This window comes from Sminthopsis crassicaudata, chromosome 3 (assembly GCF_048593235.1).
Source record: "Sminthopsis crassicaudata isolate SCR6 chromosome 3, ASM4859323v1, whole genome shotgun sequence".
Taxonomy (NCBI): domain Eukaryota; kingdom Metazoa; phylum Chordata; class Mammalia; order Dasyuromorphia; family Dasyuridae; genus Sminthopsis; species Sminthopsis crassicaudata.
The window spans coordinates 513,265,103-513,292,516 of NC_133619.1; the positions used below are offsets into that span (position 1 = coordinate 513,265,103).

At 40.8% G+C, this 27,414-nt stretch overlaps 1 protein-coding gene across 1 annotated transcript in view; it reads right to left on the reverse strand.

Moving 5' to 3' along the window:
* GDPD5 (glycerophosphodiester phosphodiesterase domain containing 5) overlaps positions 1-27,414 on the reverse strand; it is a 173,803-nt gene that overhangs the window by 32,971 nt on the left and 113,418 nt on the right. Inside the window, 5 exon segments of the mRNA XM_074304095.1 lie at positions 711-809; positions 2,764-2,796; positions 2,798-2,824; positions 5,368-5,461; positions 19,815-19,918. Of these exon segments, the coding sequence (XP_074160196.1) occupies positions 711-809; positions 2,764-2,796; positions 2,798-2,824; positions 5,368-5,461; positions 19,815-19,918 (357 nt within the window).

Below are 27,414 nucleotides of genomic sequence, written 5' to 3' on the forward strand. Positions count from 1 at the left end.
TGCAGTTAGAAGGAGGTAGATTACAGTTCACAATAAAGAATGTTCTAATAATAAGAACTCCCCACTATAGAACAGATCGTCTTCACAGGTAGTGAAGCTGCCCATCACTAGAGGTATCCAATCAGGGAAGCTGTAAAGGATCCAGTGCTTAAGGGGGTTGAACTGGATAACCTTGGAGGTCCCTTCTAGTTCTGAGATTCTATAATTAAATGTAGTAGCAAGGCACAGAAGACCTGGATTTCTGGTCCTTGCTTCCTGCTACATTGGGACATTGGGAAAATGACTTCCTTTTTGGTACCTCAGTACCATTCTCTGCAAACTGACAAGGGATAAACTAGATATTTTCTCAGGGTTCTTCCAGCCCTAAAAATCCTATCATCCCCCAGACAATTGTGCTTGGGGACACAATTGTAAGAAACACAGACTTAGGGTCAGGAGAACTGAGTTTGAGTCCAGGCTCTGAAACTTTTTTCACCCAATAACCTTGGGGCAAATTCCTTCCCTACTATGAGCCCTCAGTTTCTCTATCTGTAAAAGAAGGCAATTGAACTATACAACCTCTAAAGGCCTAAATTTTTTTACTTTTGACTTTCTAGGGTTTTATAATTTATGAATTTCTCCCACAGCTGAAATCAGTGAATACAGTGAATACAGACTGTCTCCCCCCATCCCATTCCCAGCTTTGGGTCAGATGGGCACCCTCTACTCACTTGCAATGATATTAGCAGCACAGCCCACTCATCATCCCAGAGCTGGGATATAGAGGACACCGCTATGAGGGTAGAAATCAAGGCCACAGTCAGTGCCACCTGTAAGAAGAAGGGCTGGGGTCAAAGCTAGGGATGGGAGGAGGAAGAGGTTCCCAGGCAATCCCCTTCCCTGTGTTCCCCCACTGGTGTGTGTGTGTACACATACACATGTGTCTATGTATATATATGTGTGTGTGTGTACACATACATACACACAACAGTAGATAAGTATCTGTGAATGAGGGTGCAACCATGTACAATCATATGTAACTGGGTGCCTATGTGTGATGTCATGTAAAACATAGGTGTGATTAGCTGTGAACTTGGCCATGTGCATAAGTCTTCACATGTATGTGTGTGTGTGACTATAAAGTAAAGTGGTATACAATTATGTGTCTGAGTACAGTTTAGAGTATACCTGAAGAGGTATAAAAGAAAGAGAAGGTGAAAAAGGAGACAGCTACCAAGGAAGAGATAGATGAGAGCGTGACAGACCAACAGACAGAGAGAAGCATGAGAAAAAAGAAGGCAAATAGAAAGAAAAGAGGATGAAAAAGAGGAGACCAGCTACAAAGGAAGAGATATGTCACCCACACACATAGAGACAGAGACAGACGGACATTGAGACACAGACAGACTAAGAGAGTCACAGAGAGAAAAACAAGAGATAAAAAGCAGACAGAATGAAAAAGGATGAAAGAGGAGACAGCTACAAAGGAAGAGACAGATGAGAAACAGAAAGAGAAATGGAGAGAGGGAGAGAAGGAAGGAAGAAAGAAAGAGAGAGAGAAAAGGAGAGGGAGGAGGGAATGAAAGAAAGGGAAAGGGAGAAAATGATGGGGAGGAGACAGAAGGGGGGAGGAAGAGGAGAAGGGAGAGGGAAAGGGGGAAGGGATGGGGAACAAGGAGAGGGAGGAAAATAGGAAGAGAAGGAAAGGGAGAGAGAGATGGAGGAGAGAACATGAACACACACCCTTGGTTGGAGTCAGGGGAATTGGGTTCTTGTCCCAGTTCTATAACCCTAAGCAAAGCATTTCCATTGCCAGGATATTTTGTCCCTGCTCATAAAATAATAATAATAATAATAATAATTAACAAAGGGATGAAAATCCACTAAAATCTTAAGTTAAAAATTCCTTTTCCAGGTTTTTTTAAAAAGTGTACAGGTATGAAGTTTTATATGTGACATATTTAGACTTATTGGCAGAACCCAGAGAAGAGTCAATATCCAGAAGAGGGTAGTCAATGGTGTCAAGTGCTGCAAAGAGATGTGGAAAGGAGTGAAAATTGGAAAAGAAATAAAAACTATATGGCAATTAAGAGATCATATGATTACTTTGGAGAACATTTCACACGATGTTTTCTTATATCCTTCCAGCTCTGACATTCTATGGTCTATGGCTCTGACGCAATCCCCACAAAGCCTGGAGGAGGCAGCGCAGAGGAGCGCTGAGCCCCCGCCGGTGGTGCCAGCTGGCATGTTTCTCTCATCCTCCAGCCCTGAAGCTGAGAGAAAGGAATGCCTGGTGGGAAGCACAGGAGCCTAGGGGAAATTGTTCAGTTCTTCCGAGAAGAATGAACAGGAAGGTCTAGAGTGAGGGTGAGGGGATGGTGTCACAAGGATGAGAAGGCTCCTGTACATCCAAGGCTAGAAATGGTGTCCTTGATGAAGACATTCTCAAGCTTTTGGAGGTTTACAAAGAGTTTTCCTCAGGACAACTCTGCGAGGGAATATCTATATCTCCCATTTTACAAAAAAGGAAGCTAGGGATCAGAGAGGCTAATTGACTTATCACATTAAGAGGCTAAGCCAGGATTCCAGGCCAGGGCTCTATTCACTGGCCCACATTAATTGTAATTAGCTGCTCCCTCTGGCCTTCAACTCCCATAGTAGTTCTGGGTGGATCCTGGCAGGGGATGACCTCCCAATATCAACTCTTCTCCTGCTCCCCAGCTCTCCTCACTGTTTTTCTCTACTCTCCCCTTACACCTTCGGGGGCGACAGAGCCCTTACCTTGTGAAGCCAGTGGAGGTGCATCTGCTGTCCCCACAGCAATGTGACAGAGGGCCAGGATCTGAGGAGACACAAAGATAGAGAGCTTTCAGACTCCCACTGAACAAGGAGAAACCAAGGGGAATGAAAGGGAGGCAGATTTCAGCTCAATAGAAGGAAAAGCCTTCAAACAATCAGAGCAGTCCCACAATGGGACTAGTTGTATTTTGAAGGTAGTGAGTTCCCCCACCTCTCACCCAAATCAAGAATCTCAGAGCTGATATTATCTCACAGCTAAATGTCATCTTGTCCATTCCACAAACCTGAGCAGAGAATCTTTCTGCTGTGTTCCTCTTGATTGACTGAGTTTCCTCTTGAAGAATTCCAGAGTTTCGAACTCACCCCTCAGACAGCTCATTCCAAACTCAGAGATCTCTGATTGTTAACAAGTTTTTCCTTACATCCAATCAAAATCTGCCTCTCTCTAATTTCCCCCATGCTTATAGCTCTGCAAAGGTTGGATGCCCCCTTAACAGGGAAGTTGGGGGGTGGGAGAGAAGAATTCCTATCTAGATATGAGAAGGCTGGGATGGCTTCTGGAACCTTCTAGCTCCAAGAGTTTTGGGGTTCTATGAAATACTCCCCATATTGTGAACCTCTACATACTAGGAGCCCACTTCTCTGCTGGGGCCCTTCCCCTCAAACTACCTTGTACCCAATGATTTTATATTTCAGACTTCATATTATATATGTGTTCTAAAAGTTTTAATGCAATTTAAAACTACAATAAAATTTTTGGGACAAATGGTGTGTGTGTGTGTGTGTGTGTGTGTGTGTGCGCGCACACGCGCAATTTCCCCTATTGAATTATAAGCTCCTTGCAAGCAGGGATTGTTTCATTCTTTGTATTTATCTCCACAATATAATACAAATGCCTGGCATAAAGTAGATGCTTAATAAATGCTTACTTTTTGACTGACTGGTCACTGGAAGCTCTATCCAATAAAACCAAGCGTTTGGCACCCACCAGAAGGCCTTTTCTCTATCCTACAAAGCCCAGCTCAGGGACTACCTTCCCTGAATAGGATTCAATTCAAATTACAAAATCACATTCTCTAGAATGTATCTAGAGGTCATCAACTTGAACCTGAGCAAGAATCTCTCTATCACACTTTTTCTTTGCATCTTTCTTTGCATGTTTTCAGAGAGGGGGAACTTACTACTCTGAGACAGCACATTCCACTTTTTAGAAAGCTGTAATCATGACTGTTTTTCTTTTATCAAGTCAAATCTCTCTATATACGTACATCCTCCCACCCCCCCAAATTGCTCCTTGTTCTGCTCTCTGGGGCTTTCTGAACAGGTGTAGACCTTCTACAAGACAGTTCTCCAAATACCTGAAGATTTCCCCCTCCCCTTTTTCCCCTTTCCCTACCAAGTCTTCTCCACCCTGAATAGCCTTAGTTGATTCAAATAATCTTTAAATGGCATGAAACTGGAGCCCTGCCCCTCTCCAGGATCTTCTCCAATTTATCAATGCCTTTTGCTAAAATGTGCTGCCTAGAAAAACCTTTTTGTCTAAGAGCTCATGCCAGTCTTGCAGTTCATTCAAACCCCTAAATCTTTTTTTTCAGGAAATGCAGTTTAGCCACTCCCCCTCCATCTTATTAAGTAGTTCAACCAGAGTAATAACACTACATTTAGGCCTATTAAGTTTCACCTTATTAGATTTCAGGCCAATGTTCAGCCTGTTGGGATCTTCTTGGATGCTTTATCATCCGATGTATATTAGAGCTCACTCTCGAAGTCTGGTGTTTACTGCAAATCTGATAATCGCACCGTCCAAACTTTCACCAAGTAACTGAAAAACATTCTGACTAACACAGAGTAAAGACGGATCCTTGGGACACTTCATAAGAGACTTTCACAACAAATCATTATTAGCTATTGTTTAAGTCCATTATTTCAAAAATTAGTTAACTATATTTTTCATCTAGTCCAGAGGCTGATAACATTCTCCAGTGCTGCATGAACCAGATTAAAATGTAAATGAGAAATAATTAATAATATTAAAAAAAACCCAATGGAACACAATGTTAATATGTGGGTTTCTAGGTTTATATACAGATATCTTTATGAACAGTTCATTGGCCTCCATTTCAATTGAGCTAGATTTTGCCTTATACATCTCCATTTTTTTCCACAAGAATAGTATGAGAGATTTCTGGATGAAGCCATGCTGACTCTTTGTGATCCAGCTCCCTTATCTAGATGTTCACCAACCTTTAATAATATATTCTATGATTTTGTTAAGAATCAGAGTCAAGCTCACTAACCTAAGGTTTGAAGATATTATCGCCTTCTGTCTTCCCCCCCCCCAAACTAAGCATTCATTTTCAATCCACCCAAACATCCTTCCATTAAATCCTGTTGCCTATTCATGCATCCATTCATCTACCTATCTATATATCTATCCATCCATTTATCCAGAAACACTTGAAAGATATCCTGTCACTTTCCTCAAAAACAGGGAATCCCCAAAGGTCAGGGTCTTGTCTTGAAGGAACAACCTTCTTCCCAGAGATGATTTGTCTTTCTCATGCTCCTATGTCCTACCAGACATACCAACAATCCTGTGATGTAGGTGAAACCAGTGGCAGTGGTCAGAAGGATAGGAATGGACCAGTCACTCCAATATCCCATCCGGTTATAGAGGAACCTGAGAAAAGAAAAATAAAGAGTCAAAGGTCAGTGTGAAAGTTTAAGGCTAAAAAATTGATGCTGGGACACAAAAATGTGAGGAGATCCCTAGGAGTTTTATTAGAGGCAAGAGATGGAGGTTGGGGAGCAGGACAGAAACCACTGAACACAGAATATTAGAGCTGAGAGGAATTTCAGAAATCAGGTCCTTTGTCTCACTTCCACTTAGAAAGGCCGTGGAAATTCTATATCTCTTCCCCTTTTAGAATTATTTCAAATGCTGCATCTTCCAGGAAGTCTTGGGTTCTTTTGCTCAGACAATACCCTGATTCTTTCTTGTGCCTTCCTTCTCATCTTGTCTTATATCACAGTCACTTGTGGTTTGAGTCTCAATTTCCTATGAGACTCTGTAAAGTCAGGAATCAGGCAAGAAATCTAGATTGAGGGTCAGGCGGTCTGGATTCGAGTCTTAGCTTTGCTCCCAAATTGCTGGGTGATCTTACATATGACATTTACCTTGTCTGGGATTCAAGTTTATTTATAAAATGGTATCAGACTAGATTGTGAGCTTGTTGAAGGGCAGGGTACATAAAGGATGATGGTGATAGTAATATAAATAAAAGACCCATGGTTTTGTAATTATGGCATATCCAGTCTCTTGTTATTAGGGCAGCTCATAATAGCCTCTGTTATGATTCATTTTGGAAATTTGCAAGCTACATGGTGCAATGGATAGAGCACCAGCCCTGAAGTCGGAAGGATTGGAGTTAAAATTTGGTCTCAGACACTTAACATGTCCTAGCTGTGTGATCCTTAAGTCACTTAATCTCAAATGCCTCAGCAAAAAAAAAAAAAAAAAAAAGGAAAAGACAGGAAGGAAGGAAAGAAGGAAAGAAGGAAGGGAGGGAGGGAGGGAGGGAGGGAGGGAGGAAGGAAGGAAGGAAGGAAGGAAGGAAGGAAGGAAGGAAGGAAGGAAGGAAGGAAGGAAGGAAGGAAGGAAGGAAGGAAGGAGGGAGGGAGGGAGGGAGGGAGGGAGGCAGGAAGGAAGGAAGGAAGGGAGGCAGGAAGGAAGGAAGGAAGGAAGGAAGGGAGGAAGGAAGGCAGGAAGGAAGGGAGGGAGGGAGGGGGGGGAGGGAGGGAGGGAGGGAGGAAGGAAAGAAGGGAGGGAGGGAGGAAGGGAGGGAGGAAGGGAGGAAGGAAAGAAGGGAGGGAGGGAGGAAGGGAGGGAGGAAGGGAGGAAGGAGGAAGGGAGGGAGGAAGGGAGGAAGGAGGAAGGGAGGGGAGGGAGGGAGGAAGGGAGGAAGGAGGAAGGGAGGGAGGGAGGGAGGGAGGGAGGAAGGAAAGAAGGGAGGGGAGGGAGGAAGGGAGGGAGGGAGGGAGGAAGGAAAGAAGGGAGGGAGGGATGAAGGGAGGGAGGGGAGGGAGGAAGGAAAGAAGGGAGGGAGGGAGGAAGGAAGGAAGGGAGGGAGGGAGGAAGGAAGGGAGGGAGGGAGGGAGGAAGGGAGGGAGGAAGGGAGGGAGGGGAGGGAGGGAAGGAGAGAGGGAGGGAGGGAGGGAGGGAGGAAGGAAGGAAGGAAGGGAGGAAGGGAGGAAGGAAGGGAGGAAGGAAGGGAGGGAGGAAGGGAGGAAGGAAGGGAGGAAGGGAGAGAGGAAGGAAGGGAGGGAGGGAGGGAGGAAGGAAGGGAGAGAGGGAGGGAGGAAGGAAGGGAGGGAGGGAGGGAGGGAGGGAGGAAGGAAGGAAGGAAGGAAGGAAGGAAGGAAGGAAGGAAGGAAGGAAGGAAGGAAGGAAGGAAGAAAGGAAGGAAGGAAGGAAGGAAAGAAGGAAAGAAGGGAGGGAGGGAAGGAGGAAGGGAGGGAGGGAGGCAGGAAGGAAGGGAGGGAGGGAGGGAGGGAGGGAAGGAGGAAGGGAGGAAGGAAAGAAAGGAGGGAGGGAGGAAGGGAGGGAGGGAGGAAGGGAGGAAGGAAGGGAGGGAGGGAGGGAGGGAGGGAGGGAGGGAGGGAAGGAGAAAAGGAGGGAGGGAGGGAGGAAGGAAGGAAGGAAGGAAGGAAAGAAGGAAAGAAGGAAAGAAGGAAAGAAGGAAGGAAGGAAGGAAGGAAGGAAGGAAGGAAGGAAGGAAGGAAGGAAGGAAGGAAGGAAGGAAGGAAGGAAGGAAGGGAGGGAGGGGAGGGAGGGGAGGGAGGGAGGGAGGGGAAGAAATTTGGCCAAATTGGGTCTGGCACTAATTACGCTGATATTGAGATAACAGACACAGTCCATCATTCGGCACATAATCAAAGCCTGCCCAGATCAGAAGACTAGACCAGGAGAGAGTTTAAAGCTTTATAAAGCCATGGTCAGCTGTCTGTCACATGTCTCTGAATTCTTTTTATTTATTTATTATTATTATTTAATAGTATCTTATCATTCCAAATCCATGCAAAGATAATTTTTAACATTCACCTTTGCAAAACCTTGGTTCTAAATTATCTCTTCTCCCTTCCTTCTTCCATCCCCAAGACAACAAAGCAATCTGATTTAGCTTAAACATGTGTAATTTGTTTAAACATATTTCCATATTTATCCTGCTGTGCAAGAAAAATCAGATCAAAAAGGAAAAATATAAGAGAAAGAAAACAAAACAAAACAAACAAACAAGCAAACAAAAAACAACAAAAAAGTGAAAATACTATGCTTTGATCCACATTTAGCACCCATAGCTCTCTCTCTGGATGTACATGGCACTTTCCATCAAGTCTGTCGCAATTGTCTTGAATCACCTTATTCAATAACAACAACATCTACATAATAAATTGCATCATTTTTGGAGAAGTGGGAGGTCTCAAGTTTGAATCACTACTTACAGTGTCAGACTACTAATGTATTTATTAGTTTTGTTTGTTTGTTTGTTTGTTTTTTCATTATGACAACTGATTACCACATGGATGGGGAGGGATCTATTTGGGAACAAAGAGGACAAAACCCAAAAGATATCACTTTTTTTTTTTTTTTTTTGCAAAAAAAATTCTCATGAATATTTTAATGAGCGACCTACATGATTCAAAATTCAAATATGAGATTTTTTTTAACTGCAAATATTGTCAAGCTTACCACTTTTAAAGCAAAATGGAACTTCTTATTCAGAGTCCAAAAATGTAGGGAGACCCTAAAAATGTCACTAAGAATTTTAAAAATATAGGGGCCGCTAGGTGGCGCAGTGGATAGAGCACCAGACCTGAATTCAGAAGGACCCGAGTTCAAATCCGGTCTCAGACACTTAACACTTCCTAGCTGTGTGACCCTGGGCAAGTCACTTAACCCCAGCGGGGGGAATGGGGGGGGGGGAGAATTTTAAAAATATAGCTTACATATATGGTAGGGTTTTAAGGCATCAAAGCTGTTCATCTCTCACCACTTTGCAGATGAGGAAACTGAGCCTCAAATGATTTGTTATTTGCCTGTGATCACAAAGTTAGTTCATGTCACAGTCAGACTGTACATCTGGACTATTAATTCCAAGATCAATGAATGCTCTTTCCATCAGGCTATACTGCCCTGATTCATCTAAATGTCCTCCATGAAAAGAAAGCATGAGATTCTGACCATATTCAGGGAATATCCAAAGAATGGACTCATTCCCTCAAGTCCAGTTAAGTCTCAAAATTCTTCCTAACTCTGACATCCTGTGTTCTACCTTTTAACACCTTCTTTAGCTCTGGCTCAGTGAAAGAAGTGAGAGACTAGGAATCAAGGGGACCAGTGATCAATCATAGGGAAATGAATAGTCCAGGCCAACAGATGGCTAGAAGTCTAATCAACAAGCATTTATTTGCTGAGAGCCTATGCTGTGTTAAACACTGGGGAAATTTTTTTTTTTAAAGCAAAAATGAACCTTGCCTTCAAGGAACTCATAATATAATTGATCTAATCTTATTTGGGAATATGAGGATGTTGGCCTCTGGTTCATTGAAGGGAGGAAGATTTCCCCAGAAATAGTTAGTAACATATGACAAAGTCCTTATTCTCCAATCTAGATACGTATAGTTTCAGTTTGGTTCCAGTTTCAACTTCCATTCTTTATAGGTCGGCTTGGTTTGCAAGTTGAGCATTCCTAAATGGCACTGCCTGTAATGTGCCACTGGGGAAGAAATAATGAGTCATTTGATATATCACTCTGCATTAATTCAAACACACAGGTGTAGTGTACATGCAAACTGTCCTATTTCGCTAAGGCTAGATGTAAAGGAATATTGAAATTCCCAATGACAGTGAGAAAGAGACTTCGCTGTTTCCAAGATAGATGGATTTGATGGGGAAGAGAGGGGAGAAAAGAAGAAGAATCCTTACTGTTTGTAAAACCTCTAAGTCACTTGGAAAATATGAGCTTTAATTCCATCAATATACCTAATTAACTCAAAAAGTAGTGTTTTATCCAGACCAAGAATGAGATCTGTTTTTGAACTTTAGATCTGCTATTTACCTGCTGTAGGAACGCAGGCTTAAACTGCTAAGCGCTTCAATTTCTTTACCTGTAAAATGCTAGATAGCATGTAATGGTGGGTAGTGAGCAAGGTAGATAGTAAATTAAGTTTCTTAATTTACCTTTTAGTGCCCAGCTCCCTAAACCAAGGAAATTGCAAAAGGGCATAGAAGGTGGAGGGAGTAGCCTCATCAGGCAGTTAACTACACCGAAATCACAGATCCTATCACCATCCCTGTATTAGATGTCTGAGGCCCTTTTCAGGGTTAAAATTCTAAGCTCCTTCTCAGCTCTGATTGTCTATGGTTCATCTTATCTCTCATAGCAAAGGTAGGTGGCAAAGGAATGCTAGTCAATGTAACCGAATCATGTGCTACTCTGTGGGTATTTGGAGATGAAGAAAAGGTGGTTCAGGGAGGTGAACTGATTTGCCCAAATGCACACAGCAAGTTAGCAGAAGGATTGAGACTGTAACTTTTGTCTCCCAGTTCAGTGATCTTTCTCAGCAAATCATGTCACTCAGTGAGTTGGAAGATGTGGAGCTGCAAGGGAAGCTGGATCTTGAGGAGGAGGAGTGAAGGGAGAAGGAAATATGGGGAGGGGAGAGAAGACTTGATTGATATAGTAGCATGTGACCCTTCCAATTAAGTTCAAGGAAGGAGGAGTCAGCAGATATACATTTAGAGGTAAGTTCTTAACCTTATGTCCTGGAATTTTTTACCAAAATATATTGATAATTATTATTTCAACATGTTTGGCTTTTTTTATAATACTATACATTTTGTTTTATGCATATAAAATCATTTTTATAGTGCATATTCTTTCGTTTTCCCCTCCCCATACACTGTCTCCCCCCCCCCAGCAAAAATTTAAAAGCAACATCAATTTCTCTCTTCCATACTCCCCTTTATCCCTGTTACCAATAAGTAACTGGTCATAATTCAAGTTAATGGAAATAGATGGAAATCTCCATTCTGATCAAGGGAAGTCAGGTCTAGACAGGACCATCAAGAAAGGCCCATGAGATTAGTTCCTTCCTATCTAGCCTTCAAAGTTCCAAATGAGCCCCCACTTCTCTTTCAGAAAGCTCTCTTTCAACAATCCCAGCCCACAATGATCATCCTCTTTCCTGAACTCTAACAGTCCTTAGAGACTATATAATTAAATGCCATAATAGCTATAAAATGGCTATTATGTACAAAGTCCTGGATTTTTTTTTAATTAAAGTAAGAACTACTTGAAAACAGAGACATATTGTCTTGCTTGTCTCTTTGTAGCCTCAAAGCTTACTTAGTACAGTGCTCTTCAAACACCAGAAATGTTTTCTCAATAATTCATTGAATACTGGAACAGAAAAGTAAATAAGTATACCTTCCCTGGCCTTCAGGAGCTTGCTGTCTAATAGTGGTCTCTACCACAGATAAACAAATAAATGACACAAAGAAAAGGGGCAAAGGAGAGATCTAGACAAAGTACTCCAGAAAAATTCTCAGGAAAGAGCAAGGATATTTGTCTTCTCTAATCAGGAGGTTGAGAAATCTTTCTAGAGAAGGTGGCCTTCAATTGAGCTGGGTCTTGAGAGAAGAGCAATCAACAAATACCTATTCTGTGTCAAGTAGGGTGCAAAGACAAAAAAAATAAATAAAACAGACCTTGCTCTCAAGGAGCTTATGTTCTTTTTTTAAAAATAGCATCTTATTTTTCCAAATACTCACAAATATAGTTTTCAATATTGATTTTTGCAAAACCTGTGTTAAAGGACCTTGTGTTTTAATGAAGAAAGGGACTTCAAAATAGAGAGAAAACACAACTCTAGGATATGGAGGACATAGTCCATACTAACACACAATTAGGAAATATTACGGTAGTTCTAGTGATGCAACAGATTAAGGGTAGAACAAGGGCCTAGATGTGACCTCTTCTTTGTCTTCCATTGTTCCCAGGTCTTCCCAACTGGCCTGGGAATTCTCACTAGGGCAAAGATTTATTCTTCATCTCTGTCTCAAGGTACTGTTTCACAGTAAACACTGACTTTAATAGACAGCTAGCAGGCTTTTGTGAGCCTTCTCAGTGCTGGAGGATGAGCTTGCTGTAACAAGAATAATCAGGGACTTCGAAGATCAGCCCAACTCAAACCCTGAAGTGGACCCTCTCTACAATTCTAACACATGACCATCTAACCCCAGCTCAAGACCTCTGATGGTATAGACTGTAGTAAATTCTGAGGCAGATTATACTTTGGGATAGATCTAATTATTAGGAAATTTCTCTTTATATTAAACTGAAACTTGTTAAGTAGTATGTGACCCTTCCAATTCAGTTCAAGGAAGAGGAGTCAGCAGCTATGCATTTAGAACAAAGTTCTTAACCTTACGTCCTGGAATGTTAAGGTAAGTAAGAAGAGATGAATGAGCTCAAGATGCAGACTAAAGACATTTTTGGAAATGGCCAACAAATGGATGCTTGTTTGGCTATGCATTTTAGTTACAAGATTTTTTTTCTTTTTTAATGGGGAGTTATGTGAGAGAGAAAATAAATGCTTAACTGAAAATAAAGTAAAATGACGTTAAAAAATGTCAGAGTGTTTCATCAGACTATCTCTAAGGTTGTTTTAATTCTACATTCTATGATGTATGAATTTCCTCTGCAGCAAAATGAGTCAGTTCATTTAGGTAATGTATGCTCTGCTGTTCTATACCTCTCAATAATTCTTAAAAATGATTTATTGATGACGAACATTTTCATCATAATCATTTTCCCTCCTCCCCCCTCACTGAAGCTTCTCTTGTGACTTAGAAAAACAATCAGCAAAAACATCCAAAACAGAGGACTGGCTGCTCATGAATAAAAGCATCTTTCCTGAGGAAGGAATAGCTTTCATTTTCTCTTTATTACTTACATTAGTTCTTTTCAACTTTGCCTCTGACTTCCTCCTTTTAGCAATCTTTTCATTTACATTGTGGGGGTAACCATACACGCTATTCTCTTCTGATTTTCTCAATCATTTTATACAGCACAAAAGTATTCCAATACAGCCTGAGATAGTGGCTTATGCTGGTAATTCAGTACTACTGCAGACTGAAGCTGATGGCCTGAGATTTCAGAGCTAAAGCTGATAGGCTGTTTACACCAACATGAGGAGAGTCCCCTGCCCAAGTTGGGAAGCGTGTGGATTGCCAGGTGGCTGAAAGAAAGGAGAACTAACCTGGACTGGAAATGGAGCAGTGGGATCTCAGTACTTCTAGCCTGGTCAAGATGGGGAAACCCAGTCTTGAAAATAAAGTAATATTCCAATAAACTTCTATACTATTATGATTTTGGTCATTCTCTAATGGGCATTATTTACTTTCCAGTCCTTTGCTACCCCAAAGAATGCAGTATTTTGGGACATATTGAGCCTCTATTTCTGACTTTATTACCTCAAAGAATGTAGTATTTTGGGACATATTGAGCCTCTATTTCTGACTTTATTACCTCAAAGAATGTAGTATTTTGGGACATATTAAGCCTCTGTTTCTGACTTTATTACCCCAAAGAATGCAGTATTTTGGGACATATTGAGCCTCTATTTCTGACTTTATTACCTCAAAGAATGTAGTATTTTGGGACATATTGAGCCTCTATTTCTGACTTTATTACCTCAAAGAATGTAGTATTTTGGGACATATTAAGCCTCTGTTTCTGACTTTATTACCCCAAAGAATGCAGTATTTTGAGTCATGTTGAGCCATTGTTTCTGACTTTGCTACCTCAAAGAATGCAATATTTTGGGACATATTAAGCCTCTGTTTCTGACTTTGATTTCCCTGAGGTATATGCCTAGTACTGGGACTGACTGTCAAAGAGGAACTGCAGTTTATTCAATTTTTTTGTCCGATTCCAAATCCAGGACCACTTCACAGTTCCCTCAAAGCTGCCTGTCTTTCCACAGCTTTTTCCACCTTGTCTATCTCTGTCTTTTTTAGCTCTGCCAATTTGCATGTAGTGAGGTGGCAGCTCAGGAATGTTTTAGTTTGCATTTCTTTTATAAGCAGTGATTGGGAGAGTGCTTCATAGCTTAATCTCATTCACAGTTTGACAATTTTCTTTTGAAAACTATTTATATCTTTTGACCACCTATTTATTAGGGAACAGCTCCCAGGGATATAACCTCTATTACATTTTGTTACACATACATGTGCTGCCAGTGGATTGAATGCCAGTTCTAGAGTCAGGAAAATTCATCATCCTGAAATTCAAATCCAGCCTAAGATACTAGTAATGTGAGCTGGACAAGTCACTTAACCCTCTTTGCCTCAGTTTCCTCATCTGTAAAATGATCTGGAGAAGGAAATGATAAATCATTCCAGTACCATTGCAAGAATGTCTTTTGGGATTCTCTCTTTTACACATACAAAAATACACACATATATGTATGTATATTTACATATGTATAGATAGATAACTTAAAAGGATGGTACTACTGTATTTATGTGTATATACATATATGTGTAATTGTATAAACATACACATATGATGATAGCTTAAGTGGATAGTATCACTGAAACCTAGGGATCTGAGATTTGTGATTAGAATATGACTTTAAAAGGATAGACTTTATTCAAAACAAATAGGATAAATTTAAGAAAAAAAAAGTGTGGGGGAAAGGGAGGAATGGGTATAGAATTACATTATCTATTAACATATACTCATATGAGGAAGTCTAGGACAGAGGGAACATTTCTGTACAAATCAGTGGATCCTGAACATAAGTAATGATAGCAGCAGTAATTAATATGTATGTAGTATTGACTATATGCCAGACACTGTGCTAAATGCTTTTCCAATACTATTTCATTCGGAACTCACTGACAACCTTGGGAGGTAGAGTATTATTTCCATTTTGCAGATGAAGAACCTGAGGCAAACAAAAAAAAGTTAAATAACTAGCCCAGAGTTGCACAGTTCATAAATATCTTTCTAACTCCAGGTCTGGCCCCCTGTCCACTGTTCCACCTAGCTGACTTGAGTTACCAAGGAATATTGTCATTGGAATGGAGAAACCACAGACTATCTGGACAGGCAGCCTGTTTTTCTCTGTTTCTGTCACTCTCTCTGCCAAAAGCAGGGAGATGATCTTTTCTTGTCTTGCTTCAATAATAATTTCATCCTTCAAGAGTGGAAGAAGCAATTAGGGGAACATTTATCCTGAACCTGCTGCTCAATCCAAGCAATAGGCTGGGGTGTGGGAGGCCTAGTCTATGGTAGAATTTCTGCCTAAGAATTGGCAGGAAACATGGGCAGAATAAAATGCATCCCAAATTCTAGGAAAGCAGATTTTAAAGGCTTCAGAGAAAGAATGGGGAAAGCCACATGTGCTGTGAAAACCAGAGGGCCAGTCAGCTCTGGAAGGATGGGAAGTTCATGAGAAAAGAAAATTTTAACACAAAGAGAAACAAGTGAATGAGGAGGAAGGGGGTGGGGGTGGCGCACTGTCTCAAGGAGTCAATGAAGTTACACAGGACATGCCATCACCAAATTGGATTTTCAAGACTGGAGAAAGGGAGGGGCTACAGGGGGGACATGTTAACTCTCTTCAAGGATTTGTAGGGCTGTCATTCGAACTTGTGCTGCTTGGCCCTCAGGAGAAAAACTAGGAACAAAGGAGGGAACAAAGGAAGATTTAGATTTGATGTCAGGAAGAAGCTCGTAACAATTAGCTCTCTCCAACAGTAAGAAAGGCTGCCTCGGGAGCTAGCAAGAGCCACCTCCAAGGACTTGTTGGGCACATTGTAAAAGAGATTTCTGTTCCAGGACGCTTTAAACCAGCTAGGAGTCTGTAATTAACTTGCCCAGCATAAAAGTCACAGACACTAGGATTTGGTGGCCTAACTCCAAGCTCTGTTCTGATTGGGCCCCTCCCGAGTCCATACCATGCTTGCGTAATGTTGTTTAACTTTGTACCTTTGTGTATTATTCCCCTATCTGCATTGGAGCCTGAAGTGCTAAATGGAGTGTCATCACTTCTCTGATGTTCAGAGCCTCATTAAATAATTTTTCCCTTCTCTTTTTTTGGGGGGAGGGGGGAGGGGTGCTGTAACTTTAGCAATATAGAGAACTCCCAGTAAGGCGGTTTTCATTATCAATACAGATCACACCTACTCTTCAACTTCTAGGCCTAATTGGACTAAGGAGTTACCAGATTTGATCAGGGTCCCAAATGTCAGGATGTTTAAGGACCTCAACATGCTGGGTCTCAAGTAATTTTCTACCTTTATTTCACCCTTCACACACTCTTTTCATTCTCTAATTTGCAATGTATTTGCCTTTTTGGAGACAATGGGACAAAATGGAAGGGAACCCTTGGTATCTCCTTCCCAGAAGAACAAATTCTTAGAAGCCATGGTTTATCCTTGCTGCTGCTGTTGCTGCTTCTACTTCACCACATGCTTCTTTCTGACCCTGTCAATCAAATAAAATGGGTCCCAATGGTTGCCATGGATCCCTTCATTGCTACATCTGAATTCCTCATCTACCCTCGCCTTTGCTGAATGCAGCTCTCACTTTAATCATGTCCTCCCCTTGGACACTCTCACTTTTCTGTGTTTCTATGTCACTGATTTTCCTACCTGCCTGATCTCCATCATGCTTCAATATCCTCCTGTGGCCCCCTAAGAGCCTAGGCTTGGGTTCCTTTATCTTCTCCCTCAACATTCTCTTTAGAGATGATTTAATCTGCTCCCTTGGGTCAGAAGATCAGTTTTACATCTTGAAGGGATTGCAAAAGCTATCTAGTCTAATTTCTACATTCTACAGATGAGGAAATTGGGGTTCAGCAAGGTGAAAAGATTTGCTCAGTTACTACAGAAAGTATTCATGAAGAGTGGGATTTGATCTAAAGTCTTCTGACTCCAAATTGAGCATTCATTCTTCCGTACTGTTGTTATTGTTTTTGTTTCAATTGTGTTCAAGTTTTTGTGACCCCCTCTGGAGTTTTCTTCACAAAGATGCCAGTTTTCCAGCATTTGCCATTTCCTTCTCCAGCTTATTTTACAGATGAGGAAACTGAGGCAAACAGTGGGTTTTCCCCAGATCACACAGCTTGTGAATATTTGAGGTTGGATTTGAACTCAGGAAGATGAGCTTCCTTATTCTCGCTTCACTGTGCCATTTAGCTGTCCTCCCCTGTTCTTTGGTGCCTCAATTTGCTGCCTGATATCTCTAATCAATGCGCATCTCTCCCCTATATACCCACTAGCCTGCATTCCCAGAGCCAACACAATGCCTTGCACATAACAGCAAATAATTGTGAGATAGTACATCCCTTTGGATATCCCCAAACTCTTCAAATTCAACACGTCCAAAACAGAACATATCATCTTAAAGCTGCCACTCCTTCTGACTTCCCTATCAGCAGACAGCATCCGCTGCTCAGGATGCCCTCTCTCAGAACCTCAGCAGCTCCTTTGCCTCTCTCCTGTCCCTTGTACCCACAGGCAAACAGTGTCCAGTCCTATCAATTCTACTCTCAAACAGAATACTTGTTCTCTAAATAAACTTGCTGACTGACTTGTAGCTGTCCCCTCCTTTCTACTTCCCAATAACTAGTCTCCTCCCCTTTCTCCAATCTGTTCTTCACACAGGTGCCAAAATTATCTTTATAAACTCACCCATTACTCCCCTGCTTGAGAGCCCGCAGGATACAACACATAGTTCATATCCAGATGTTTAAGGACTGACCCAGAATGGCTTAAAGTAACTTTCTACCTATCTTTATCTTCATTATCCCTCTTTACATTTCCCAAAGCATTTGTCCTCGTAAAGATGTGTTGTGCAGGAAATCTGGGTTCAAATCCTGGCTCTGCCCCTTATTATCTACATAACATGAGGCAAGTCACTTTCCTCACCTATAAACTGAAGTAGGGGGCTGGACTAGCCGACCTCTAAGGTCTCTTCTATCTCTCAAGAGAGCATCCTATGATTTTTAGCCTCCAGATCACTACAGCTATCACCTCTTTCATCATGGATGGAAGAGTAAGGTTCTAGAGCAAATCCTGGGCTATCGATGTCCAGTGGGCTCCACACACTCTTTCTAATCATCTTATACTGCTGGACTTAAATAGCTACGTGCACAGAAAGGGACCTAAGAGAATCATTGACTCAACCTTTTATTTTAGAAAGGAAAAAATTACTGAGTGAGGTTCATGTTCAGGAAATGATTTGCTCAAAGTCACACTGTAAGTAACAGAGTCACTTTTGATTATTAGTCTAATGATTTTTTTCAATAAGCCACAAAGCCCCTGAATGAACAATTGAACAAGAGCAGATATTGGATTGCAGTGGGGAAGTTTAACTTACTAAAAGAAAATCAAATGCTTTTTATTCACTGTCTTTATGTAATCCTAAATTGCTAATCCATCTTTAATAAGTATTCCTAAGCATCCCTAAAATATGAAAAATTTTCTTTTTTAAAAAGTTTTTATTGCTACCTTTCATTTTATATTGTCTGAATTCCCCCCCATATCCTAACTATATATTTGCCATCCTATATATTTCTTTCTAAAAGCAGAAAAATTCAGATAAATATACTTAAATATATTCAGATAAATATATTTAAAATCATTAAATATTAAATACATCAATATATTAAATATGTTTTATTATATATTAAAGGATATTAAATATACTTTGTTCATTATACTAAATATAATATTTAATATATAGACAATAGATGCAGTGTTCCACACCCAAGCTCTGGAAAGGAGCAGGAGGAGCTATCTTCTCATATCTTTTCTTTGGGGCCGTGCCTGCTTTCTGCAATTCTGCAGAATTCCTCTTCAATTGTTTTGTAGTGCTTATCCTTTCCACTTACATTATTATGGTCACTGTGACGACTGTTTTCCTGGAAGAGCTTCCTCCTTTACATTAAAGCTGAAATTGGCTTCCCAGTCACTTACTTTATCTGCTCCTCAATGACCTCTCCAAGGCCCATGCAGCTAATATCCTTCTTCTAAAGGATTGTGAAGATAATGGACGGGAAAAATCTTTTACCAATGAAGTTCTATATAAGTGAGAGGGATAATTATTCCTTTCCTTCTAATACATGGCTCAGAACAATTTCTGCAGGGATGGAGACCAAGCTGCCTGTAAGGTTCAAGTTCTTTTTGTTGATCTCTACAAGACTGTGGGGTCTCCCAGTCAGATAGTTCAGTCTCTGATCTAACTCAGGTTCCCCCCAAAGCAGCCCAGAAGAGTAGAAACTGTTCAGATATTGATTCCTGTTTTTATTCCTATTACTTCAGTGGCCCTGGGGGGAATTTTTTCTTATATTAGTTTTTTCTTAAGTAAAAATGAGGAGACTTGAAAACTAAGCCAGGCCCCACTGCCTGTTTTTACATAACATTTGAGCTGAGAATGGTTTTGACAGGAACTGGAGCCTCAGACCATTGTTTGCCAACACCTGAACTAAAGGATATTTAAAGTCTTTGCTGATTCCATTTCCTATGACTGTTGTTTCAATTTATATCTAATAGACAGAGGTCTTCAAGACAAGTCCTTAGTACCCAACTCAAACCTAAAACTAAAGATTGACTCTGTTCCTTTCCTAAGTCAGCTGGCTGGTCACAAAAGCATAGTCTTGCTAGCTCTTTGGCTCCAGTTTCTAGAGCTCCTGAATATTTAGAAAATACTTTTTTGACTACAACTTCCCTAAGTCAGTGGTGGAACTACTGTGAATCTCCATTTTACAAAGAAGGAAACTGAAAGCAAATCAATGGCAGAGACAGGATAGGGTAATTAAATCCCAGCCCTTACTGGTTTTGCCTTTCTTTGTATTTTCATCATTTAACACAGTGCCAGGCATTTAATAGGTGACTAATAAATGATTGCTGATTTATTGCTGATACATCTGGGAACCCTGGACCCAGTTCTACTCACCAGTTGAATTCATTGTAGTCATTGTCAACTTCCCACCAGAAATAGAACCAGGTCAGGGTGAGAAAAAACGTGAAGATGAGAATCAGAAACCAGAGACGTTCCCACTGTGGAGACAGAAGAGTAAGATGGTCACTTGAAGGCTTAAGGTAGCACAGCTCATTCATCTAGCCACCCCTTTATCTCCTTTTTTGTTTCCCCTCAAAAGAGTCCTCCTCCCCATAAGAAATAATTTTTTAAAAGAAAAAAGAGGAAGAGAAAAAGAATCAGCAAAATGAATCAATACATTAAAAAACAAAAAACAACAAAACAATATATCACATGCAATATTCCATGTCCAAGGACTGCCCCCTACCCATCCCTGCAAAGAAATGGGGGGGAAGTGTCTTCTCATACTCCTCCATTGGAGACAAAGTTTGTACTTTACAACTTTCCAACATTTGCCTATGTGTATCGCATTCAACAAATATTTATTAAGTCACTACAGTGTACAAGGTCTTTGGTTCTGTGGTAAGAGAGATACCAAGTTTACATAGGATACAACCATCATGATGAGCGACCCTTGTAGGGCAGAGGCCTTCTAGTCTACAATAGCCGACCAATCACCATGGATGGGTCAACAAATCTAAGAGCTCTATACCCTACTCCTTCAGACTGCTGGCCCCGCCTCCATGTTAGCCATCATCTAGAAGAGCAACTCTTGGGAAGTTTCCATCTGGGAATTGCCTCTGCACTTGGAGTCTGTAGCCCCCAAGTTCTTAGAAGTTATAGCAATCAAAGACTTAAAAAGAAAGTTCTCATCATTAATTTTTGGCAATATCAAATAGTTCAACATCAGAAACAGATTTGATTTTATAAATGGAAATTAAAGAAAATGCATTATTTTTAGATGGCAATGTACCGTAAGGACCCTGGGGCATTTCTTCTTTTTCTTTTTCACCAATTAATTACCCATTAGTCTATTAATAGTCCAATTACTCTGTAATAATCATTATTTATAATTAATTAATAATTTATTAACATTTATTTTTAACTTTATTATTTTCCCATTAATAACCATTTATTTTCTCCCTCCAACTGAACAACTTTTAAAATGCAAAAATAAATCCTCCCTAACAAATATTCATAGTCAAAGCAAACTCTGCCTTGGTTGTATCCAAAAAATGTATGTCTCAGCTACATCTTGAGTAGGTCTGTCCAGAGGATGCTAAATTAGCACTCTTCTCTCAAATTATTTGTCAATCCACCAAAATTTTCAAGTCTTTCAAAACTGGTTTTCTATTTGTTATTGTATAAACTGTTCTCTGATCCTATTAATTTCGTGGCATACCAACTGATGCAGGTCTTCCATCTGCCCTGCTGCCAAACCCTCCTACATGAGTTATCTCCTCATCAAAATGTGAGCTCCTCGAGAGTAGGGAACACTTTGCTTTTTAATTTCTATGCCCAGCACTTAACACAATGCTTTGCATATAGTATGCCTTAATAAGTGTTTTTTAATTCATTTGTTCCCAGATCTCAAGGAGCTCAAGGTGGGAGAGGGAGGTGAGGTGGTAACTGAAATAATGATAACTATTTTATCTATTATCTATTATATGATTATACGATTATACAATTAAGTTCAGCATTAGAGAGGGATGTGAAATGCTTGTGAGATCCAGCTGGGATGAGCAGAACCAGCTTCCTGGAGGAAGGAGCACGTAAGCTGGGCTTTTATGGATGGGCAAGAAGCCAATTAGATGAAAGGGAATAGAGGAGGAAGATATTCCAAGCAGATGACAGAGCATGCTCAAAGAAGAGTATCTAGAATAGAACATTTGTTTATAGAGAGTTTTAAAATTGAAAAGCCTTTGCTACCTGATTGGAGCCCTACAACCACCCCTTGAATTAGATGATATTATTATATCCATTTTATAGATGAGGAAACTAAGAATGAGAAAAGTTAAATGTCAGGCTCTCAGAAATAAATGTATGAGACCTGATTTCATGTTTGTTTTTTCCACAAGGAGGTTTAAAACCATTAAGGACCCAATTCTGGGTTGGATCCTTTAGCACATAGAGTGCGCAGCCTTCTTCCTTAGTAAGTGAGAAATGCTCAAGAAAAACTAAGAAAGGCCTCCTGCAGCAATAAAAAGAAATGGGCTATTGATTCTGAAGGTGGATGGCCTCCAATCAGCCGTGAGTTACGGCTATCTCCTGGCCTGACCATTAGGGAGAGATGAATGTGACTAGAAAGATTAAGCTCTTCTTTAACCAGCAGATTAGGGAGTCTCTGTGGCCATGTCTCCCAGGAGTTCTACCTTTCCTAAGACTAATTCCACAGCACATTGGGGGCTCAAACCCAAGGCTTCATGTCTTTAAGGTCTATTGATTTTTCCTATATTATGCTGTTAGGGAAAGGGAAGATTTGTGTCCAATCGAAAAGGATGAAAAAGCCTTAGTTGTTCTTTCTACAGCACTTTCTTTGATTTGACAGTAGTTAGGAAGAAGGAATGTCTCCCCCCACACACACACACACTACTGGCCCCCTCCCCATTGCCCCCCCAAATTCCCTATGGAGATGGAGTGACTGCTAGCCTCCTCCTTCCCTGCCTTTCCCAGCCCTGTTAGGCCAGGCGACCAAGCCTCCTAGGACCATCTTCATCTCAACTCTGGGCAGAATGCCCAGTACAGGGCAGCAGGGGCTCCCCATCCATGTCAACTTCCACTCCCCCACTTATTTATAGAAGTTCATTAACTGGAGAAATACAGTAAGCTATCCTCCTGATCAGCTCTCTGGAGCTCTGAGAGAGAGGAGAGAGGAAGAAAGAGACCTACCATCTTCCAGCACCACACAGATGCAAAGACCTCAAAACAAGGAATATTCGAGTTAAGGACTTCAGAATACAGAGGGCCAGAGCTCAGAGGGCCCTGGGAGCCTAGAAAGTCAGAGATGAGAGGAACTTCAGAATAGATGCTGTCTGGGGTGAAAGGGCCCTCAAAACAAAGAAGATCAGAATACAGAATATTAGAACACAATTTTAGATCTGGAAGGGTCCTTGATTATAGAATATCTGGGAAGACCTTAGATAAGAGAATGTTAAAATTAATGTTAAGAAGCTTAGAATGGGGAATGTCAGAGCTGAAAAACTCAGAATTATCACTGAATTCAATCCAGAGTCCAACTCAATAGAAGAAGACAAAATCCCACAGAGAAAGGTACAAAATCATAAGATTTAAGTCATACAAAGGGTCAAGGCGGGGGGGGGGGGGGCTCTTAAACTCAGCTTTCCTGACTCCCTGGTCAGGGTTTTTTCTACCACATTTCATAAAACATCTTTTTTGGGGGGAGGGGAGGGAAGGCAACTCTAACCACCACAACAAAAAGATTCACATGATTATCTCTTTCTTCAGTTTACAAAAGTATTTCCGTATCCCCTTTCATTTCCTTTTTACAACAATTTGGTGAGGCAGGGCAAGCAAGGGATGAAATGAGACCTTGGACAGGAAGGAGTGGGTCATACTTCATTTCCCCTAGGGAGAATTCTTCCTTTTCTCACTGCTTTCCTCCCCTTGTTGAATTTGGAGCCCTCCTTTGGAGTCCCAATGCTCCTTTCTCCAGAAAGCCTTCCCAGTGTCCTTTGTAAGGTCAGCAATGACTTTATAAAGCTCTCTGCTTAAACCTTGCTAATGTATTATAGCTGTTACATTAGACTTAACACCTGCATTTCCTAAATGGAAAAGTACAGGATCCATTCTAAATTTCATATACCTCTTAGCTCTGAACACAACAGGCACTTACTTAGTGCTTTTAAATCAGAGAAATACTGACTCTGAAATGCTGAAATGCAGCTTTGCATTGTGGCAGATAAGCTCTGGTCCTGGAGTCAGGAAGATCAGAGGGGAAATCTTCTTTTAGACACTTACAAATTATCTGACTTTGGGCAAATCACTTTAACTCTCTATGGCTCAGTTTCCTTATTTATAACCTTCCACAGATTATTGAGAAGATAAAATGAGATAATATACATAAAGTTCCTTGCAAACCTTGAAGTACTATATAATTGTTAGCCATTATTATTCCTACCACAACTGCAAAGACAGGGAATAGATTGCTGGACCTGAAGTCCCAAGTTCAAATCCTATCTCAGACATTTATTTTGCTGAGGGATTTTGGGCAAATTTACTTAACTTGTCTGCCTCAGTTTCCTCATCTACAAAATGCCGATTTATTGTGAGGATAAAATGAAATAAAATGTGTTCAATGCTTTGCAACCTTCAAGCACTACATAATTGCTAATTATCATCTACTAGATTCTGAAACTACAACTTTTCTTTTTGGGGCTATCCCAAAATGCACTTTTGTATCTCCCCCTTTGCTCTGTAACTCATACCTGTTTTCCTGTGAATAAACATAAAAGAATGCTTGGGATTTGGGGGAAAGAAAAAAAGGTAAAATCAAACAGAATTCTCCAGAGTTGGAGCTTGGGAATCAAAGACAAGATAATCCCAAGGAAGGCCTCAGAGACCCCTTTCAATTTGAAGGCAGTTTTTATGAGTCTGGATTTTGTAACAGTAAAATACTGTGATTCTAAGATTCAATGACTCATTCTAAGTTTCTACGAGTCTGAGATTCCAAGATCTGTGATTCTAAAAATGCTCTCCAAGTCCAAGGTGTCAGAAGCAATTAAACAGATGTTCCAGGAGTTTGGGAAGGCAACCATGAAATAAAGTAAAGAAATAACCAGGATCCTGGCAATGTCTTAGCCTCTGAGGCTTCTGACCCAGCCTTGGAGATTAGGAGCAATCAATAAGAGGCTGGGAGACCTCTGGAATCTGGGGTAATGGGGAGGAGAACGTGCACAGTTGACAGATAAACAGCACTGCCAGGGGGGAACATAATTAGGGATATAAATAACTGGTTTGCTTCCTCTCTTGCTCTCCCTGGTGTGCCCTTTCCTTTCCCTCCCCCTCTAGCATTGCTGCAGGTTAGCTCTACGCCCTTCAATGCCCAGCTTCTAGATGGATTGGCCCAGGGTAAGTCTGCAGAGGCCAGAAGATCTTTATTAAAACCATAAAACCTGGCTGAGAGGAAGTCTTCTTCCTTTCTCTCCTCTTAACACCCTATAGCTGCTGGACTGTACTTACTGTTCCTGGGTTCCCCTAAGCCATCTTCCCCAAAGCTGAAATGATGATAACCACATCATAATCACTCACAAGCCCAAAAGAATACATCCTCATCCTCATGCTGGATCAATGACAGATAACTAGACTAAGGTTCATCAAAACAAGCAAAGTAGCTTAGTCAACATCACCTGGAAAGCCCAGGGCAGAACCAGGACCATAACTGAGGTCTTTTTTTTTTAGTCAGGATCAAGATTCTTTCCATAGGGTCACATGGTAAAACACCTCAAGTCCCTCCTTTATTGCTCCCTAGATTGGAAATGACTGCACAAATTGCCAGTCATTAGTTTGTGTTAAACATGCAACCTCACGACATTCAGACTCTTTAGTTCTGGCAAACTGAGTGGGTGGTCCAAGGTCCTACAAGGACCTACAAGATCCAAAGTTCCCACAAGGAAGTCTATTTACTTCCATGAGTTAGCTACTGCATGGTCACCTCATCCAATTCACACCTGAATAGGAACCTCCAATCTAACCACTCCACATGTCTACATTAATGGTGATTTACATCATTTATATCATTGAATAGACACAACTTAACACACTCTCTTCTTTCCATCCATTGTCCATCTTCAGTATCTATCTCCCATCTGCCTTTGATTGATATCTTTATCTATCTATCTACATATGCAAATATATATCTATACAAACATACACACACACACACACACAGACCAGTAACACAGATGGCTCATTCTAACTAAATGGCATAGTCTGAACCATAGGCATTCTTTATTCCCTTGTGTTTTCCTGTGTGGATATTGTTCTATACTCAACAAGGGTTTGTAGATGTCAATTAAACAGTCTATTAAAAGGCAGACAATCTCCCTCTTGGATTATGAATATCAAGCAAAGGATAACACAAGGTGACAGATCTTAGTTATAAGGATTTGGAATCACTATGGAGGATGTCCCATGAAGAATCCTAATAGATGGGAAGATCCTCAGAGAGCTCTTGCTTGCTGATGGTCTTGTGCTGACTGCATCAAGCCTCAGAAGGTTGCAAAGTCTCCTAGATGACATTCATAATCAAAACCAATTATCCACACAAGGAAAAACAAGTAGATGAAGATTACATATTGTTTAGACCATGCCATGCAGTTGGATATAAAATCCATGGAGCTGGCTCATCAGTACACATCTCTTAGACAGAAACTGCAGATGGACAACAAATGGAGCAAGGGTTCACTAGGAAAGGTGTGTCCTGGGCAGTCTTTAGTTAAGTGTGCAATGCTAACGAGCCCAAGGTTCTCCTTGAAACAAAGAACTATCTTTTTAACCAACCTTCAACATGGAATACTATCTATCACTTCTGAAGAAGTAAAGTTGAGGGACTCTCAGGGCAATAGAAAGATGAAGGATAGGGGTGAATAGGGGTTAGCAGATCACCAACAACAAAAGTCTCACCAAAAAATAGTATTAAAGATAACCAGAAGAGAAGGAGGAGGGTCACTTAATCAGTGATAGATAACCAATGGACAAGCCTTTTACTTCACTGTTACCCATAAAAGGCCTGAGCATGGTGGTCAAGTCTCCTGCAGAAGACTTACGAGATACGAGCAAAAGTCATACAGATCAAGCGGATCACGTCATTCGAGAATAGGTTATAATCTATACCACTGGAAAGTCAGTCAACAAACATTTATTAAGCACTTACTATATTTGAAGTTATCTGCTCTACTATATTGGAGATATCTACTAGGATAAAAAGAAAGGAAAAAAAAACCCAGTTTCTATCCTCAAAAAGCTTACAATCTAATGGAAGGAGAAAATTAATTAGGTGCATACAAGATACATATAGAGTAGATGAAAAGACAGAGAGAAGGGAACTGGAAAGGTTTCATTCAAAAGGTGGTATTTAAGCTGACTCTTGGAGGAAACCAGGGAAATTCATTGGTAAATATGAGGAGGAACATTTCAGACATAGGGAATGAAGGATGAAAAGGCAGATGGGGAATGGGGTACCACGTAGAGGGAATAGCAAGAAGGTTGGTGTAACTAGATCACAGAATAAAGGAAGAGTAGTAAAGGGACAGGTTATGAAGAAATTCAAATGTCTGACACAGTAATTTCCGTTTCATATTAGAGGCAATAGGGAACCACAGGAGTTTACTGAGTGGGGGTGAGGCAGGGGGAAGAGTGACAGTCTGAGCTGTGCTTTAGGAAAATCACTTTTGAAAGCCAAATGGAAGATGGAATGGAGAGATTAATGGGATTGCCTAGTACTCAACTGCCTAGACTGAGCTACATGAGAGCAGGGGATTTGTATAATCTAAACCAATGGCTCTCTCAGTATTTCTATACTATTAAAAATTACTGAGACTCTATCCAAAGGATGTTTACCTGGGTTATATTTATAGATATTTCCCATATTAGAAATAAAAACTAATAGTGAATTTGTAGACTGTCTGAGTTTCAAAGACCCCTAGGATTTTCTGGG